Source organism: Lepisosteus platostomus, chromosome 17 (assembly GCF_059453375.1).
Source record: "Lepisosteus platostomus isolate fLepPlt1 chromosome 17, fLepPlt1.hap1, whole genome shotgun sequence".
Lineage (NCBI taxonomy): Eukaryota > Metazoa > Chordata > Actinopteri > Semionotiformes > Lepisosteidae > Lepisosteus > Lepisosteus platostomus.
Genome location: NC_142627.1, coordinates 9,648,933 through 9,668,505, shown reverse-complemented (window position 1 = coordinate 9,668,505; position 19,573 = coordinate 9,648,933). Strand labels below are relative to the sequence as shown.

Genomic DNA, 19,573 nt, shown 5'->3' with positions numbered 1-19,573 from the left:
GCATCCATCCTGAATTATCCATTTAAAACAAATGTTTTTTTAAATGTTTTAAAGGATTCAGACATACATATCGCTAAATCTCTGAAATCCTTTTATTAATCTCCCAGATAAACCATAGAGCTTCATGGTAACATTAATATTAATGTTACAACAAAGCTAAAGTAATTGTGGTTTTGAACTACTGCAGTTTAATTCCAGTAATGTTATTTTTAGTAGATTTGTGCTTGATGTCAAGTCTATTAAAATTATTTTAAACCACAAGCATTTCATTTCACAAATACAGTACATTATCAATCCTTTTTCTTGTATACATGAAAAATAAATATATGTATAACCAAAATAACTATGGAAAACGCTGAAGTTTATAATTAGAAAACTCTTGCAGCATGCGTATCTCTGTCTTATATTGTTACAACAATGCATTTTAAAGTACAATGATCACATCCAGCCTATAACTGTGCTTATAATTAAATCAAGTGGACAATTAATCGCACATTACAGGTTGATCAGCAGTTAGGTTTCAAAAGTCATCAACATCTGTGAAGGGTCAAGCTGCAGCAGCAGACAGCAGCTTCTCTGTTACTGAAAATGTCTGCTGGCACTGTGAGAGCATTCAACCTTTTTGATGCTGTACTGGTGATGCTTCCCAAAACATTTCAGATTTGAGTTATAAAAATCAGCCCCTGCATCCACTCAGTCACAATTATTTACTTTGACAGATGTCCATCCTGCTACTCTGGATGTCTTTCTCTGGAGTCTGTGCTTTCTATAAAAACATGGATCACTCGGATACCACAATTCTTACCATTGTGGCCTGCAAAGGTCGGGATTCGGGTCTCCTTCGCTGCTCTTCATTGTTCATTGAGAACAACAGGGAAAAATAATTGTCTCTGTAGGTCTCCTTTGATGATGTCTTTATCTGATAGTGGAGTGGAGTTGGAAGGGACAGAGCCGAACTGAAAACACTTTTGTTAGGTGTCTTCTACTGCTTCTCACTGTCTCTTCACCATATAACACCTGACCAGCAAATCTTCTTTCTTTTTGTACTGGATTTCGTTTTTCATTAAGATTTGTTATGGTATATATAGAGATTTTAATTTTTCTTCATTTTTTTATCACTTTATCCTGTCACTTCTGCCATTAATGAACATTGCCTGTTCTGTGTATTCAAGTTACAAATAAAGGCAAATACAAAAGAAAAGCTGTCTGAATAATTCCCTGCAAAGCACTCCGATGTTCCATGAGCTGTCGCGTGAACATGTGAGATAAGAGGGAAGGAGTGCAGAACACGATAACATCTAAATCTCACCTTGTTTTTCACACAGCAACTGCAAACAACACTGCAGCGGGAAATATCACTTATTTTGGATGTGTAAATAAAAATGCACGAAAATAGCTTTTGCGTGGTACATAATTATTGCAGGTGAAATATTTCATATTATTGATGACTTTATTCTAACAGAGGATCTCAAAGGCCTTTCTCAAATATTGATTTATTTCTTATCACATGAATACATCTGCCAATTCGAGTGTGTTTGAGATTCTCAGTTGACTATAGAAACATAAAGGTCACTAACTTAAAAATGTCAGTCATCCAGAAGACTGACTCCTCTAACTCTGAACACTGACATTCATTGGGTTAACCAAGAATTAAATATGTTTACAGAAACTGTACCTCTTACATAGTTGGCATATCTTACAATCTATGTATTCATTCCAACTATTTACATTATCAAACTCTTTTAATCCCTTAAACTCCCTTTTAACTCTCATTTAATCCCTTTGCTTCTTTCCTTGTATAAATCTGATAAAACAATCCACACAACACTTTCTGCATAAGTCAGTTTGCTGCCTTAGTTCCTGAACTGGTAACTTGAACCACATGTGCATCTTAAGGAACAGTTGAGCATCTCTATCAGTACAAACTCAGAAAAGGGTGATTTTTACATTTGCAGCAACTCGTGTTTTACAAATAAGTGAAATGAACTTATTGAACTTCAATTCCCATTGAAGGCAATGGGAATTCCCAAGGCATGGGAAGGCAATTTCCCATTGAATCTAAAAAACATAAATAACTAAAGTCATTGAGATGAAAAAAATAGAACAGATCCTCAGGACAATAGGCAACAAACAAATTCAGAAGATCACATGCCTGGTAATCTTTCTTATATTCTTGAATGCATATTTATGATCACTGTATCGATCTGTGGTGTTTATCATGTTTATCATATCTTCTACAATACAAAATTCATCAGGTTTACAGTAAGGTAATCCTAAAGTGTTCCTGAAACAGCAGCACTACAATTACACATTACCTTAACACATTCATTCCTTTGCGCGGTTTATTTTAAACAGTCCTGGAGCGTTGCTACAATCTGGGGTAAAATTTTGTCTCGATTTTCCTTGGTAACCTAAAAAAAATGAAATCAATTGTTAACAGCTAATAATTGTACGGAGCTATGCCAATGGATCCTTCTTGCTGTCCAGAACAGATAAAGTATTTCAAACATGAGCCAGATCCCTGAGATAAATTTCTTCTGTCATGTCTGACTGTGACCTCAAAATGAAACATGACAGCGAACATGTATACACTCTGCAGCAGTACAACAACATTCAAGATACACAGAGCATGATAGTGGCAGCACCTTGACCCTGGATTATCATCATCTGTCCAGTGAAGCAGTTGGTTTTATTTTGCATTTCGGCCTGAATATATCCAGATAGCCTGCATACCTGCATAAGCTAACTATGCTAGGACATTCAGGCTCTGCAATCAGGCCTGGTCCACAGTTCTCTTTTAATATGATAAAAGATAATAATTTGATATTTTAATATGCCAAGACCCAGGTTTGCATTTGGAGGTCTCAGTCAAACAAAATCTTCCAAATTAAGAATGGTTATGCTTGGAAGAAACAGGTGACACTGTGTCATTTCTGGACAATTTCTTAAATAGCCATCACCAAACAGTTTCAACGGAATTAACCTAACAGACCTTTGTTTTGACAATGGGAAGACCTTAAGGATTTTGTAAATAACAGTAAGAAGCCCAGTGCTGTCTTAAACAAGCCAAAGGCAATGAAATGCTGTACTCACAGTAAACAACTTCACATCGCTCCTGTTTCTCACTTCCTCCACAAGCCCTAGTGGCTTTCCTTTAGGGATGGGAATAGTGCCCAGGATCACAAATGCAGGACTGTCCAGAGTCTGGCGCACAGCCTGGATAAATGAGTGGCTGAAGAGCTCCATCTTCCCAATCTCATCGATGACAAAGACTCGTTTCCCACTGCTGCTCCTGGAGCCTTCCTGTGCATCATAGAGGAGAATCACACACCCTTTTATTTTACTTTATCTAACAGCCCATCCATCCATCTCTTACCCATTTTATCCAATTCAGGGCTGCGAGGGAGCCGGAGCCTATCCCGTCAAGCAATGTGCGCAAGGTGGGATGAGATGCCAGTCAATCACAGAGAACACACAGACACGCACACATTCACACTCGGGCCAATTTTCCTAGAAGCCATTTCACCAACCAGAATGTCAGAAAATGCATTATAAGGAAATGCAATCCATCTTAAAACCTCCATTTCAAAGCAGAATGCTTGGTGTGCCACCAATTTGTAAACATTATGGAACACCCCTGGACTAAATGAGTTGGAGCGCAGAAGTATTTAATATCTAATTTGAAAAGGAGGCTTGAATGAAATTGCACTAACTGGGATGATCAGAATACACCTGTGTCAAATGGGCTAGACGGTAAGCTAAGATTGAAAGACCAAAGGTTAATAGAGATGAAAATGAAATGCAAAAGATGCGTTTTATTTTTTGTATTTTAAATTGTGCTGCATGATGATGTCTTGAACAAGCACATTTTGCACAATTATTTTTCTTTACTGTAGATGGACCATAATTCAGTTTACTAGCAGACTAATATTTCAGGCATTCAAAGCATTGGAACAGAACACATCTGAAGTAAATCTATACATTTGTATGCTTTTATCAGTGTGTAATCATTAAAGATCTGCAGTGTGATTAACCTCAGCCGTCAGCACAATACTTTTTCATTGTATACATTTTTTTACTTAAATACAGGTAACTTTTTACATTTAAACTGAGATTTACATAAACATCTATACTGTATATAGTAAATATATTTTTAGATTAATCACATTTCATTTTCTGAATGCAAATGTGCATTAAATATAATTTTCTTTCTACAAATAGTCAAATTTTCATCCTTCTTGTCAAACAAAATACAATTTTCACTCATTGTTCAAAGACATTTGGTCTTTTCCTTATGAAAACACACCATGTGAATACACATATTCCACGAACAGATTACAGAACATAACAGACTGTGACAACTAATTTGCTCTTAATGGTGCATTATTTAGAGGTGGTGTCTTTTCATGAACTCAGAAACCACACTAAAGGAACATAAGAGTCTAAGAAAGGTTACAAATGAGAGGAGAATGCTTGGTCCAACTAGTCCGACTGGAAGTTAGTAGCTAATTGATCCAAGGATCTTATCCACTCGTTTTTTGGGTATCAGCTTCAACTACAACATTGGGTACCTTGTTCACTCTTCCACAATCCTCATAGTAAAGAAGAGCCAGAAGAGCCCCTTGTTCTTTAATTTAAATGCACTTACCTGTAGTTTCCACAGGCTCTTGTTTCACAGTTTATTATGAAGAGATCTTCTGTGTTGACTCTGTCAATGCCTCTGAGTATTCTGAATGCTTGTAGTGTTTGATATGTAGAGTACAGTATATTCAGTAAACTCATAGCTACTTGTTCAGGTTTATCCTGAAGGCACTCTCATGCAAACTTGCGGACTCACTGATCTCTATGTGTGTTAACTTGAACACGGTCCACACAAATGTCACATAAAACAACAGCAAATCATCAACCCCATCAGTGTAAAACTGCAAGAAAGCCTTCTTTTAAAGAAAGTTTACCCTTCACCTTTTTTCCCCATTCAGGAAATGTACTATAGGTTGATACAGAAGACGTCCAGGCTTACACTTACATTTCTAAAAAGAGGAAGTGCCAGGTTTTCAAAAGAAGGCAAATCCACCACATACTGCCCCACGGTATATTCCCGTCTGCCAGCTGACCTCCCTGAACCACTGCTGAAAGAAAAGGAAAATAAGGAATCCTCCCAGTGATTAAAAAACAGAAAAAGAGATGCGTTTAAAAGCAGCAAACTCAGCAGTACCCAATTCTGGACAGGATTCCTCGTTGCCCAGAGAAGGTGACAACATCAAATCCAATTCTCCTCCCTCCTTCTCGGACCTCTTCCGTGTAGAAGCCATCCAGGGCAAAGCCTGACGTCTTCAAAAGTTCGCTGGCTTTCTGAACCAAGGTCGTCTTTCCAACACCTTAAAATCCAGGCCACCCAATCAGGAAGGAAGATTTTAAACAAAAACAGGATATTTTAGTACAGTAGTTATAATAGTTATTATAACTGCCTGAATGAAACAAACCACAAAGCTGAGATGATTAAATAAGTACATGCGAACCCTGGCCCTGCTTCTGTGATCTGAATTTTGGATCAAAATCATTCAATGGTGCATTAGATTACGAAATGTGAAATTTAAAATACAAAGCTGAGTGCTCCTTACTGGCCCCACAAACACCTCTTCCAGCAGCAACCTAAGCTTTCCCAGGAGCTCTCCCATCCAGGTACTGACCAGTGGGCTGCCAGTTGTGAGCTGCAGGGTGATATGGCTGCTGGCATATGCCTTGGTTTATGCCTTTTAAGTACTCTGGATATTGCATGCTTTATGAAAAACCTAAATAAATGCAGGGGATGACAAACATTAGGTGCATTTATTGCATTGGACTGATATTGACATTGGAATATTGCTAGTATTGCATGCATTGCATTGTGTGTTAATACTGTAGAATCTTATCCATAAAATCCATAAAACGACATTCTTACATACATTAATACATTATATTTGTATGCCTGTCTGCCTATATTGATTTCTCTGTAAGCTTTTAAAAAGACTCATGAAATCCTAACAAAATGGGCACAGCCAAATTTAGTTTTTGACTTTAATGAGACCCCAAGCTGCCTGTGCATATGAGTAAGCAAATTCGGAATTCAATACAAATGTTCTGAGCTCAATCAATAGTTCATCGGGTTACCCATCAGAAGCCCTAATCATCAGTGAGCTGAACAGTAGTACAGGATGTACAGAGCACAATGTACCTTTTAATGCAGCGGATAAAACTACTCTCAACTATCTGAAAACCAACTTTTCAAAATGATATTCCACTACATTGAATCAGTCCATTGAGCAAAGTCACAATACTGTTCCGACAATCCTTTAAAAAAAAAAACTCTGCTATTTTAATATATGTACTACAATAATGACTTTATTTTATGGAACGCTCATTGAATCTGTCCTAACATACACTGTGGTGGCCTGGTTTGGGAACCTTAACACATACAATACAAACAATACTGAGCAGAACTGTGAAGGTAGCCAGCAGAATTATTGGAACACAACAGCTACAGCTTTCAAACATCTATGTCAAACAAACAGTGCAGAAGGCCAATATAATCACTGACTGCCCTGACCACCCCCTGCACAGTGAATTTGTGCTCCTTCCATCTGGGCGTTCCTAGTGGACTGGACTTCCTGCTATTCCCACTGGTATTAACCTGCTTAATTTGGACAGTTGACTGTAGATTCTACTTTATTTCTATATTGTTTTCTTCCTCACTGTACATTTATATCTCTTATTTGTTTATGAGTTCATGTTGTGGTACATGTATTGTGTATTGTGTTATGTCTTTTACCTGCCTGCAAAGCAAATTTTCCACCTCCCATCTGCGACAATGAAAGGAAGTTAAGTAAAACAAAGCTTACTGAGGTAATAATTACATCACTGGACTCAGAACGGAACTTAGACAGCCCTCTTAAATCTGCAGAAGAATGCACCTCATACAAGCAAAAACATTGGAAGTACTTTTATAGGCACCACAGGTGAAAACGATAAACAAACATTTAAGATGGAGACCAAAAAGACATAAATAGGGGTGATGTGACAACTGTGAACTTTTTACATTACAGCTCATTCAACTGTGAGAAAGTCACAGGATATGAGGGTAAGGCCCAAGGTCTTTAAAGGTAATCTTACTGTCAAGACCTGATAAGAGTAAAAACAGCAGCAAAGTGCAGATCTGTAATGCGATGCCAATCTATCACGCTGTCTAGAGCAGTTATGCTGACTCTCATCTCCAGCAATGATCAGATTTAGGTGACTGGCAATAGGCGTGAATAAGGGAGAAGGGAGTGAAAAGCAGGAATTCTAAAAAACGAGGTAATATAATCAATGCAAAAAATACAACTAGTTCGATTTCATTAAAAAAACAAAAAGTCTGACATATCAAAATCTGCTTTATATTCTTATGTCTATTTGAGAACCCTTTAAACAAACTGCATTTTTCATTCTATATTTGTTTTACTCTTGCTGGGGGGTCTAGCTCAATGATTATGTTAACCCTTTACGATAAACCTCAGAATGTTCTCGTCGAAGTTAAGAGCAGCTCGCCACACGACAGGGAAAGTCTACAGCTTTATGGTTCCATAAAGGGGCGCCGACAGTCGGTTAATGCTTAAATATAAAGGCAGTAAAACACTTTCACGGAGCTGAAATACAAAAACAAAACATGCAGTTTAGAAATGAGTGCACGAAATCCCTCCAGCGACGAAAACCTGTTTCAGCAGCAGGAGACAAAGCACGTGTTCAGTTATAAACAGTCCCGCAGTCCTGCCGCACCACTGAGCAACCGTACGTAAAAAGATATTACCAAACACTAGCCTTTTTTAGTTTGTTTTGTAGCAAAAAGAATCATGAAAAAATGATTTCAGAACCCTCAACACAATTTCTGTAATAAATATCCGCTTGTATACCTTATATAGCTGAAGGAATTAAGTTCGGGATCATACTAATCCAATAGCATACGGAATTCCTACTTAAATTGTGATATGCATGCCTTGCACAGCTGTTGTTAAAGTCGCGGTAATAGTTACCAGGAGGTCCTGTCAGAAAAACGTGTTTAAACATCGTTTCATGCGCCTGAACTGAGCTCCAACAAGAGATCCCTGCTCCTTCCACTGCTCTACGTCCGCACGGGCGGAGGAAGGACCGCGAGTCACGTGAAGCAAGTCGCGTTCCATAGGTGGGCTGAAAAAGCACGTGACGGGCGCAGGTTTGTGTTGTATACTGTATGCCGCAGCGGTGTCACCTACACTAGGACAGGCAGCGTAACTTATTTTCGCTGAAAAGTAGGAACCAGACATACGATGTAAGGAGGCCGGAAATCTCAAGAACCCAGCCTTATAATAGATCTACCATTCCTCTTTTGTTTTATGAATCTACATCTTTCTGTAGACTCCGTAAATCCGACTGTGACACATGTTAATAAATTATGTGCATTTCCTCGTTTCATTTTCAAATACATTTTTCATTATACAAGATGATAAAGACACAAAGCGCTACAATGAAGAGATTTTTTTTTAAAAAAGCATGTCAAAGAAATAGTTTAACTCCAAAGCACACGATGGAGTGATACAGCTCCCTCAGATGGTTAAGCCATTTCAGCATTACTCATCTTCCCAGGAGAACGAAAGTTCAGGGTCAATGGAGGTCCTATAACTTCATACGCAGCTGCATAGGAGGTGAAGTATTTCTGGAATTAAGCAGGTCTCTTATCTAAAGACCGTCTTGCTAAAATGATAAAAGTATGCCTTGCCAGCACAAAAGGAAAAAATTCAGGAAAGTGATCTGATATACACTGAGTACAGGACACATTGTAATCTTTCATCTATACCAGGCATGTGGAGAGAAGTCAGTAAGAGGAATATTTTTTTATTTAAGACAGGAAAATTCCGTGTATATAACCACAATGCCATTGGAGGGCCACTGTCTTCTATTTATAATGACCTCAAAGGAGCAAAACACACAGAAACACGAGTTGTGTGTGTGTGTTCCAGGCTCCTGGTAAATTTGTAAAAAAAAAAGATTTTAAAACTTATTTTTTAAAATAAAAAGTCCTACTCCAGTCCAGTAAATGCCGAAGACATCTTCCCAGGAAACGGAGCTCACAGATGCTTTCAGTGAGCCTCACAAACCGAGACAGCCGCCTGGCCTCTCTCGCACAACACCCGCCAGGATGAGACACAGAAGATGGCTATCAATAGTATAGGTCATGCTTGGCTGAAAAGTGTCCTTAATACTCATTTTAGAGCAGATGGGCTGAAGCGATGTTAGTCACAGCCCTATAGTTTATTACTGAACCACATTTCAAACACATGCTGCAAGAACCCATTCTGTTGCAGTCCTACATCACAGCCTTGCCAAAGCAACAGTACCTAGACGACGTTTGTGTGACTCTATATATTAGATAGTTTTTTAGTTTTTACCCCTACCCTCAACAACTGGTCAACACACATTGTGCCATAATACAGCCATTATTTGTGTGGGACAGGGCAATCATTATAAGTTTTGAATATACTGCATCACCCATTGTAATCTTCATTGTATCTAATGCATCAATTGTGTGAAATGCCAAACAGGTTCATTAGAAAGTATTTCTTTTACTATTACAATTAAGGGCAAAGTCAAAATCTGAAAAGTGTTTTATTTACACATCGTTCACATTTTATCTAAATCTGCAGATTAGAACTTGTTTCAAAATTCTACTGTGTAAAAAAAAAATGAATTTATTCCCCACATAAAAATGCAAAAATAAAGAAAATGTATTGTTTCAGAAATACCCTATCAGTTTCTCATGAGGCAGAGAGATGAAAGGTCAGCCTTTGGAGAATTGTCAGCTGCTGTCCATTTTTCTGTTATCAGAGCGCAGATTATATAGGTTGAATAGAGAGAATTGTCTTCTGACATCTTTCCCAGAGAGTTATTATATATACACACTGTGAATCATAAGTGAAAAACAGTTATCCTTTTCAAATATGCTTATTGTAAATGCATGCAATAAAAAGAACCATGGAATGAAGCCATCAGCATATTTCGGTATACTACCTGTGGCATCTTACTCAGATCTTACAGCTACAGGCAAAATTCCATCAAAAATCCTGGGCCAAATATAGTGTAATAATCTATTAAATCTAAGTAAAACTGCTAATAGACAAACTCAATTCTCAGTTCTTTTGGCAAGAAAACGTTTTATAATGGAAATCTTCAGGTCATTAAAGTTGAATGCTAAAGCCATTTCCAATATAACCTTAAGGTGTTGACCAATAACATTTTCTTGTATATCCCATTCTTGCAAATCCTGTATTTACAAATAAAGTGTATTCTCACCAAACTGTATGATTAACCCGCTGCATAGTTCAACTGTACCAAGAGCAGACATTAAAGAAACAGGAATGGGAACATCCATCCATTCAGTATTAGAAAGCCACTTATTCCTGGTTTAAGGATCGTGGAGCCTTTCCTAGAAACAGAGGTCACAACACAGCACTGGAAGGACACACGCCTACAGGGAAAGTTCGAGACAACGTTTAACTAGCCAGCATATGGAAACCAGAGCACCAGGAAAAAACATAAGAGGACACAGGGAGAGCCTGCAGACTCTACCGGGGAGATGCCCCAGTCTGGAATCGAACCCAGGACCCAAGGCCTGCGAGGCTGGACTGCTGTCTTGCCACTGTGCTGGCCAGGGAATAACAAAACGGCAAAGCAACACATTTTAAAATGTTGTTAGAAAAGCTTTAAAGCTCAAGCCCAGCTAATGTTCAACAAAAACACGTTTTCCACAGAAATGTAGGAACTTCTTTACACCCGAAAAACGTAATGATTAAATACAAAATTTACAGGACTCAGCATTGCATCCAGAACTAATTTGTGTATTTGGAGTAAACTTATGTCAATCCAAGATATATAATTATCATGTTTGCATTGTTTCATGAAATACTGCAGGATTTGGGGAAATCAGAATTGTCAAAGCACACTGGTGCAGTGACTGAGCGTGTATTGAGTCTTACCTCTTGCTTGCTTCCAGGTTATACCAGTCAATGTATCTAAGCTACAGGTGTGATTATGTCAACAGTAACTCTTTGTACAACACATCTTCTAGAAGGCAAATTATTTTCTGACTAGTAACATTTTGGATTTTTTTTTAACGAGATGTAATTTCATTGATGACCAAATACCTTCACAAAAACATTAATGCTTTCAAAATTAGACTTGTCCTCTATAGTCTAACAGCCTGAAGCACAACAGAATACTCTTTCAGTATTTCCCTACTCAGGGTGCATGACCCAGTCAGGATTTTCAGCAAAGTGAGTTTGGTGTAGTGTTTGATGCTTTCAAATGTTTTTTTTTAATAAAAAAAACATTATATAACTTTTACTTAAAAATGTAAGCAACAGTAATCAGTGCATAAATGGTATTTGTACATTCTGTGTGATTTTTGTTTCAAAATCTCCATGGATCCAAGACAAACGCCCAAGTCTTTTTTCCAAGTTAATAAAAACAACATTTAAGAATTTCTTTTAGATTCTACCCGAAGTGCGTTAAGCCATGAATAATTAAGAAAATTAATATCACTACATTTTATTTCTAATATTATTTGATTAAATGACAATAACTACTACCTTTGGGGATTCTGTAATTAAAGTCAAATTGGAGAAAATAGTTCTGGAAGAATAATGGTGTCAGAAGATATGTATGAAATCAGCAGAGACCTTTCACAGTGTGTAGCCAGGGAGCTTGTTGACCACGAGTTCTGAAATATGATGGTACTTGTTTTCAAAATCTAAGGAGCCAAGCTCATCTCTCGCCTCCTCTTCCTCACGGAGTTCACGTGATGCGACTTCATGTCCGATGAATTCCAGGTCAGTGTCGTTAGTGGCTACTGGGCTCCCTAGAGAGTCACTGATTGAGTAGCTTCCTTCAAAAGATCCGTACTGCCTCCCGGAGCCTGGTAAAGTTTGTGAATCAAATGTTTCCTTGGCAACAATGTTAAGAGATCTAGGGGTTCCCCTGTCATCGCCCGGTTGTTTAGAATCAACTGAAATGTGCTCACTGTTCTCTGTGGACTCAGTGATGGCTGGTGTCCCCTGGCGAGGCCGGATGACTCGTGTGCCTTTCAGAGACAGTTTAGGAGACAAGTTTGCTTTAATGGGAAGAGGAACGGCAGCTCTTTGACTTCCAAAGGAACTGCTGTTCGAGCTGGAGACTTCATCCGAACAGTCTTCCCTCGGAGCGGCCAGAGCAGGTTCACTGCCGTTTTTAAGCTCTGCAGAGTGGCAGTCGGAAGGTTCACGACCAGAAAAATCTTCCACATATTCAAGGGGCTCAGGGCTGTCAATGAAATCATCCGAGTACTCCCGTCCAGGGCTGCTGAACCGACTACTTCCTGGGCTCATATTATCATCGGAACTTGAACTTGGAAATCCAGGGCTTGTTGCATTGGGTTCAGGGAAGCCTGTTTCATCACCGCTGTGGTCAGGGTCCTGGCTGAGCACGTTGGGTATGTGGACATGCACACTGCTCTCAGAAGACATGAGCCCCGGTTTTTTGCCCCGTTTTGGAACCGCGTCGGAAACGGTTTCACGAGCAGGGTGGTTACGTGAGCGTAGATGAAACTTTGTTATGACGGGGGAACTACTTTGCTGCTTCCTTCTGTGGTGCGTCACAGGATTTTCAACCCGAGGCGATTCTAAATCTAAACTGTTGATCAGCGTTTCCACATTTCCATCCAAACTATTGCCGGCATCACGTATCTCAGCCCCCCTGGGCGTGTGGTTTTGCCTCTCCTGCGCCTGTCTAGATTTCATCCTCCCACTTTTCTTGTTCTTACATTTCATCAGCTCAATTTGCTTTCTTCTATAGCGTTCTCGGCGCTCGTGGTTTATTAACATATCAGGGTTTGTCTTCTGCAGTCTCAGACGCAGTGTGTTTGTCAGTCCGTACATCAGTTTTCTCTTAGGTGCAGGAGAAGGGACCTTCTTTCGATCCTTTTCATGACTTGCATTTGTCTTTAGTGTTTTGCCGTTCTCCTTAGGGGAAATAGGTAGGGAGCCTGTTGTTTTTGCCTGCAATTTCCACTGCTTGAGCCCTGGATTCGTTGACCTTTTCCTTACTGGGGTCTGCGACGTGCTGGACGTGTACGCTGGTGATCCTGACCTCATCTCCTGCACAGCTCCATGGGATTGCTCCTCTGCAGACCTGTACAACCAGGCAAGACGGGGATGGACTGGTAACGGAGGCAGCTGAGGCTGACTGCTCAACAGAGAAAGTTCAAGAAGCAGGGCATTGAGCAAAGGCAGCTGTCTTAATGTATCCCCCAGAGCTGCTGGTGCTGTCTGGCTTTGTTGTGCTGCTCCAGAGCGTTCTGATCCATCCCTGGTATGCTTCAAGGCCTGACCTTTTGCAGGCAGATCCCTTTCTTCTGCACATTCGTCCTCTTCAGAACAAAGCTCCTCCACCCAAAGAGCTTCAATCCCTACGCTGACTGACCTGTATCGATCAGCGTCCACTTCGTCTTGTTCTTTCACTGAGCACCTGTAGTACAAAGGTGGAGGGCAAAATACAGCAGTGTCTGTTGCATTATCAAGGCCTACATTCTTTCTTTGAGTTTCTATTTGCCTTCTCTTCACAAAGTCAGTCTGGGTCCCAGCTGAAGTAACAGTCCTTTGTTCTGCATCTGGCTCTGATATTATCACCTGAGTGTGCTGTCCCTCCAACTCCATCTTCTGGAGAAGCACGCTGGACGAGTCGCCCAGAGCTACCGGTAAAGTCACCTGGATGCTGTCAGTGCCAGTTTCTAGGTCTCCTGAAGGTGTAACTGTATGATCTTTCACTTGACAAGACCCAGTTTTTAGAATCCTGTTTTCAGGAATATGCGGGATCAAGCTCGCCCCCAAACTTAAAAGTTTAAACCCCAGGGAAATACAGCCTACCCTGTCTCCCATCAAGTTGCTTACAGCAAAAACCCCTTTCTCTCCCTGGGCGGAAGGGGTGCAAATTCCGTGCTGCCTGACATCTGCCATCACTCTGTCGGCTGTTTTCGCCAGGGAGATCAAGGAGCTCCCAACTAACTTCGGCGCTTCCTTCGTCAAATCCAAAACCATCGCGTACAGCGGCGTGTTGGACAAATGGGTGTGTAGCGAATCCAGCCTGATTTTAAACAAGCACGACTTGCCTTTGTTAAAACGATATTCGCGGTTCCTCCCCCGCGGCGGGTGGAGAAATCGGGATGCCTCGTTTTCCTTTTCACTCCCGGAGTCGTCGTCCTGCTGCGCATCTTCCTCTCGGCCACCTGGGTAGATCATCAAGGTTGGGAAATCCAGTAAACGTATTGCTACAGCGGGATCCACGCTGCCTTGACTAACCCTGTCGAGGTTTACGTATTCAACCAAGACCTCGAATGAAAAGAGTGTTTCTAACTTGTCCGACTTGTTAGCCATTCGGATTAAAACAGGATACGAACTATCATACAGACTTGGTTGGTCCTAATGTGCTAAAATAAAAAAGTGCATTGGCGTCGTTCCTAAAATCCGTGTCCAACTGAATGAAACAATTTCGTAAAAACAAAAAATAGTACCCTGCAGTCCACAGCACACGCAATCCGTTAAGTAGCTTGTGTAGCACCAAGGAAACAAACTCCGTCACATGTTTCATCGCGGAAATACACAAAGCTTTCTGGGAGTTGTAGTTTTTTTTTAAAAAACGGAAAACGTATTCGTTGTTAATCGGAATGAGCAGATTACTATTAAAAATGTAGGTAGGAGTAAGGGGCTTGTATGCGTTTATATGTAAACGAAAGAAAAATAAGAAGGATTTGAGGATAACGTTTTTAAAGGTATTTCAATGTGTTATTTGGATAGCGAAGTGCTTCCACAAAACATTTTTAAATGTGACCATAAATAAATTCTCTACTGTGATTTTGTGTTATTTCACAAATCGGAAAAAAATATATGAATAAATCATTTATTCTTTTAAATGAGTTTGATTGTATATTATTTATGACAACGCATAGATTCTAGGTCCCATAGTTTGTCAATCCTTTGTCTTTATAATCTCTACAGGTACACAGCACGTAAATACTGACATTCAACTTCACTGTTCTTTAATAATAAAAAGTTATACGAAGATGCTTTAAAAATGAATTGAATAAACACCTACCTATATTTATGAATGTTAGAATTAAAGGCTTTCAGCTAGTTGTACGTCAGTGAATCCTACAGCAGTACAGTACTTAACACACTCCCTTAATCTCCCATTCCTACAGTACCTTCGAAATATTTACTTAACGTATTTCACAAAATGAATTAAAGTAGGTGTGTGTATTTTTATTAGGGGCTGGTTTCAACGTCTCTCATGCAAAAAAAAAAAGAACATTGACTTTAGATTTAAATTGTAAATGTACCAGCTTTGCGTTCATTTCCCCAATTTTTTCTTTAACATTCCAGCTGGTGCCACTAGCACTCCACGTGATTAAAATTACATTTAGTTCAAATTATGACATGAGATTTACTTTATGGATCCATCTGATTTCGGATATATATCACAACAGTATTTGTGTTAAATTGCGTCTTTTTTATTGCAGTCTTCAGAGCGTACTGGTATTTAATGTGATGAATATAGTGATAACAAAAAAAAGTATTGACACCGTTACTTTTTCAGGGTCGGAGCAGAATAACTATACACCCATATTCAATGCAGAATTATTCTTATTGTTAGGCGAGGAAAATGATTGGCATTAAACCGGACACATAAAAAGAGACTTTGTGGGCGGTGCCTTCGAGCCCTTGGCAAATCAGCATGCGACGGAGGCGGGGCATCGGCCGCTGGCGTCAGCGCCGCTGGAGAAAAGACTTCAGTTGGATGAAGTACTGAGACTGAGTGGGACTGTGGCTGCAGGACATCAGGCACACAGAACCGTCAATGGAACACGCCAGCGCCCAGAGGATAATAATCTGCACATAGACCTGTGATTTCATGGCATCATGGCATTGTCTTTGGACGCATTAGGAGGTAAGGCTGAGAACCCCGATTATCTGCTCCTGAAAGTGATCTTTAAAGCCGTGTTGCTGAAGCCGAAATTGATGGGAAGTTTACCTGCGTTGCTGGGGTAATGGGACTTGCTTTGACAATCCCAGTGAAAGAGAGACACACGTTCACTTCGCAGTAATGGGGGTGATTTACTGTAGTTTATATATCAACCTAAAAATATGTCATTAACAATATCAATAACGATCATATTAGTAAGGAATGGTAGTGAAGCAGATCGTATGTATATAGGAATGGTTTATTCAAGAAATTCAGGTTTAACTGCTTTAGTTTGCTTTAGTTTTGCATGTGTAGCTCCTGGCACTAAGGACATATGTCATATATTTCCAGTTTTGACATATTACCCATTAACCCATTCACAGTCTGTAGATAACGCCGCACAGAAATACCTTTCTGGAGTTCGGACCTGCAACTTTTTTCGATTCGGGTTGCAATGTGTGCACTCCAACACTAGGTGTCTTTCTTCCATCACTCATACCAGTACTGTGGTGGTGGAACTGCACACAACAGACGCGAGTTCTACCAACATGAGCCCTACATCCAGCGAGTGATTGTCACGAATTATTACCAATACTTAGGGAAATTAGGCGCGGAACAGAACCACGTATCGAGTTGAAAACAGAAGTTGTTTTTTAAATGTGTATATGTATTAAAGTGCTGTGTACACCTGTGCAGTTCTTTTTGTTGCGCTGAAAGTATTCATTTCATCGGTGTGTTCTGTCGTGGATCTCGCCCTGGGATATAAACGGCAGGAGACAGAACTGCCAGCTTGTTTCTCTGAGATTTGACTAAATTGATGGGGGTATTTAAATGATGTTTAAAACACAGCATTCTCAAATTTGCAGTGGTCTGAGCTGTATTTTATTGTTCACGCTATCTGGTTTGCAATGAGAATTAGATTTTTCTTTTTCTGTGAACTGCTATTGTAGACAGTACCGACATATCTGTATCCGAAACATCACTGAGCTATAGTAAGCCGTGTTTCCTTTTTTTACCTTTGGATTGTGTAGTGTTTACTTGAGTTTTTCCGACTCAAAATTTGTCAGCTTTAAAAGTAGTGCAATAAAGTATGTCTCTGTACACTCTGTCAGCTAAAATATTTTCTCCGCTTTGCGGCTCCGTAACGCAGCAACGAAAGGAAACTACAGCAGTTTTCACATTCGATTCTGTTATTTAAAACTTCTTTAGCGCACAGAACCAGTGTGTCTTGTAGTCGTGTTTATTTGTGAAATTGACAGGGAGGAAGGTATTACAGATAGTTTAACCAATACCAAAGAAATCTGACCTGCGACTAGCCCAATTTTTGGAGAATTATTCAAAATAGTTGTTTTGTAGTTAAATGCAAGGTGATAATAATATTTTAATATTGTTCATTTCTCTATGAAATTGCATTTCAGGAATCTGTATCATTGTGTTTTATTTAACGTTGGTTGAAAGGAATTATTTATGACTCGAATGCTTCTTTTAATAAACGTTTCTTAGAAATCCATTTATTACATTCTTTGTCCCCCAGAAAAATCGGTTCTGTGTAGTTAAGGTAATGCGAAATAACCGTGGGAACTCCCCGACTAACAGCTGGTAGGAATATCAGGTCGACGTTCGAGGTGCGACCTGTGCGGCGATACTTCATGCGTTTCAGCCCTTGTGCTTCGGTGCCTTTGAAGTTTAATTCCTGCCTCAGTTTCGATAACTTTTCCCCCAGCTGCAGCCGACTGCCTGCCTGCCCCGTACCTGTGACGTCATGCCCTTTATTCGACGCGCTCGGTTCGTTTCAATTAGTCTAGAGGTGCGACCGCCTAGAAGAATGTCTCCTCCGACACGTGAAACGTTGATAATGGGGGATGTGTACGAAGAGGGCTGTGGTGAAACTGTTAAAAAAAAAAATTGTCGTGCTTTCTTTTTTTTTTAAGCAATAATTTGTATTCGGTGTCTCAGTTTTAATGAAATTGTTGTACGATGAGGCGGTTCTATAGGTGGCGGTGAAAGTGAAGTCTGGTGACAGAGCAGGCTCTGTCTCGGCTGCTGGCCGTATGTCTACCTCTGTTTATTTAATGATGCACCCCTTGAGATTTAGGAGGGACGGGTGTAGAGTTTAATCCATCCTGATTCCACTATTACTATTTCCTGTGGTCGATCTGCGCACAAATAAGCATCACATCAGTGGCATCTAGCCTACGTGAGCTTGGCTCAACCACATTGCACTCCAGACCTCTTGAGTTAAACCTAGCATTTTATTTAGCAGGTGTGTTCAGCTCTGGTTCAACTCGAGTCTGGGGTGTCTCTGTGTTTCTTTGAGTATTAATTTCAGTTCAGCTCTTGGCAAGCTAAACTAGCAGATTACTGACATTTAACTGGTTTAATTCAATTAGCTCTCTGGTTACTGCTGCCTTAAAGAGAACTTGACAACCTGTAGACAAGCCAGTCCTCTGGCACCAGGTGAATTATGTGACCATAAGGAATCTACACATAGAGCTCAACAGCTGAAATGTGATGTGTTGCATTGGAGCTGCATAGCTGCTAAAGCCCTTGCAATGCTCAGTGCTGGCAAAATGTTAGCCAGGCTTCTGCAGTGTGAAGAGACAGCAACAGCATCCCAAACCACAAAGAAACAGGATGACCAGGACTGACTTAATACATGATAGGTTATGGTTGTCCTCTCAAGGCAAACTGAGAAAAACTTTAACCTTTTCACTTCTTCATGCTTATCTGTATCCTGAAGCTCCTAAGATCTAGCAGTGTGAGTAATGGCACATGTGGAAAACTTGCCTCTAACTTTGATTTTCATCATGTGTCTTAACTAACTTAACTAACCCCCAATTCCTCCTTACCTGCATGCAGACGCCTTTACTTAATACCCTAAGGATCTTCATAGCACGATGAACAAGTTTTAATTTCTACTGCAGTTCACCAACAAGCCAGACAAAGGAAATCTTGTTCCAATTCAGCTTGCTTAAAAGCAATTGCTGGTTCCTGTTTTCACAAAGAATGATCTGAAGATTTGAAGGATGAATATAATATGTACTGTACTGACCTATGTAAAATTAGTTATTTTTCATATTCCAAATAAATGAATAGAGAACAGGGTACAGAGGAGGTTATTGCCATATGTACACGTAGATTGGAATTCTTAATTGCTCTGAAGTCTCAGGACATGCATAGTTAAACAGACAACATCACACAATGTAGACAGTCAATTATAACCATAATAAGTAATAATAGGAATAATAACAGCAGGACAGAACAGGTATCTAAATATTCATTAAAAGTGAATGAACAGCATAACATCACAGGATCATTACATTATTTTCAGATTTTGCATCATGCAGAGACTCTGAAACAATGATGGGTTTTAGAAACGAGGATAGTACCAATACAGACTTTTATTCAAGCTCTGCCAAAATGTCTTGATGTTCTGAAGTATGTTTAAATGATAAGAAAGCCCATAAACTTCTCACGCTTGAAGTTGAAAATAGTGTCAGGGGATGTAAAGATCAATTCGCAAAGCTTCTTCACTAGC

The 19,573-nt window shown here is 39.7% G+C and overlaps 3 protein-coding genes across 13 annotated transcripts in view; 1 reads left to right on the top strand and 2 right to left on the bottom strand.

Moving 5' to 3' along the window:
• Positions 1–74: 74 nt before the first annotated feature.
• ntpcr (nucleoside-triphosphatase, cancer-related) lies at positions 75–8,181 on the bottom strand. 3 transcript variants are annotated; one of them, XM_088609734.1, is made up of 6 exons: positions 8,046–8,181; positions 5,216–5,378; positions 5,027–5,129; positions 3,094–3,303; positions 2,311–2,411; positions 75–849 (listed from the first exon to the last, which is right to left on the bottom strand). In XM_088609734.1, exons 1-5 carry the CDS (start codon positions 8,077–8,079, stop codon positions 2,343–2,345), a joined length of 579 nt encoding a protein of 192 aa, XP_088465860.1. In that variant the 5' UTR covers positions 8,080–8,181; the 3' UTR covers positions 75–849; positions 2,311–2,342. The 3 variants fall into 3 exon arrangements, with proteins under 3 accessions (XP_088465860.1, XP_088465859.1, XP_088465861.1); XM_088609733.1 differs by having other exon boundaries at positions 75–2,411; XM_088609735.1 differs by having other exon boundaries at positions 75–2,411; positions 5,027–5,126.
• A 1,454-nt stretch (positions 8,182–9,635) lies between these two features.
• On the bottom strand, positions 9,636–14,637 carry LOC148646094 (microtubule-associated protein 10-like). 2 transcript variants are annotated; one of them, XM_088609732.1, is made up of 2 exons: positions 14,486–14,637; positions 9,636–14,302 (listed from the first exon to the last, which is right to left on the bottom strand). In XM_088609732.1, the coding sequence occupies exon 2, from the start codon at positions 14,112–14,114 to the stop codon at positions 11,727–11,729; it is 2,388 nt and encodes a 795-aa protein (XP_088465858.1). In that variant the 5' UTR covers positions 14,115–14,302; positions 14,486–14,637; the 3' UTR covers positions 9,636–11,726. The 2 variants fall into 2 exon arrangements, with proteins under 2 accessions (XP_088465858.1, XP_088465857.1); XM_088609731.1 differs by having other exon boundaries at positions 9,636–14,637.
• A 1,237-nt stretch (positions 14,638–15,874) lies between these two features.
• sipa1l2a (signal-induced proliferation-associated 1like 2, genome duplicate a) overlaps positions 15,875–19,573 on the top strand; it is a 112,963-nt gene continuing 109,264 nt past the window's right edge. For all 8 annotated transcript variants that reach the window (XM_088610676.1, XM_088610681.1, XM_088610684.1 and 5 more), the window contains exon 1: positions 15,875–16,020. The gene's annotated coding sequence lies outside the window, so the exon portion shown is untranslated. The remainder of the gene's footprint in view (positions 16,021–19,573) is intronic.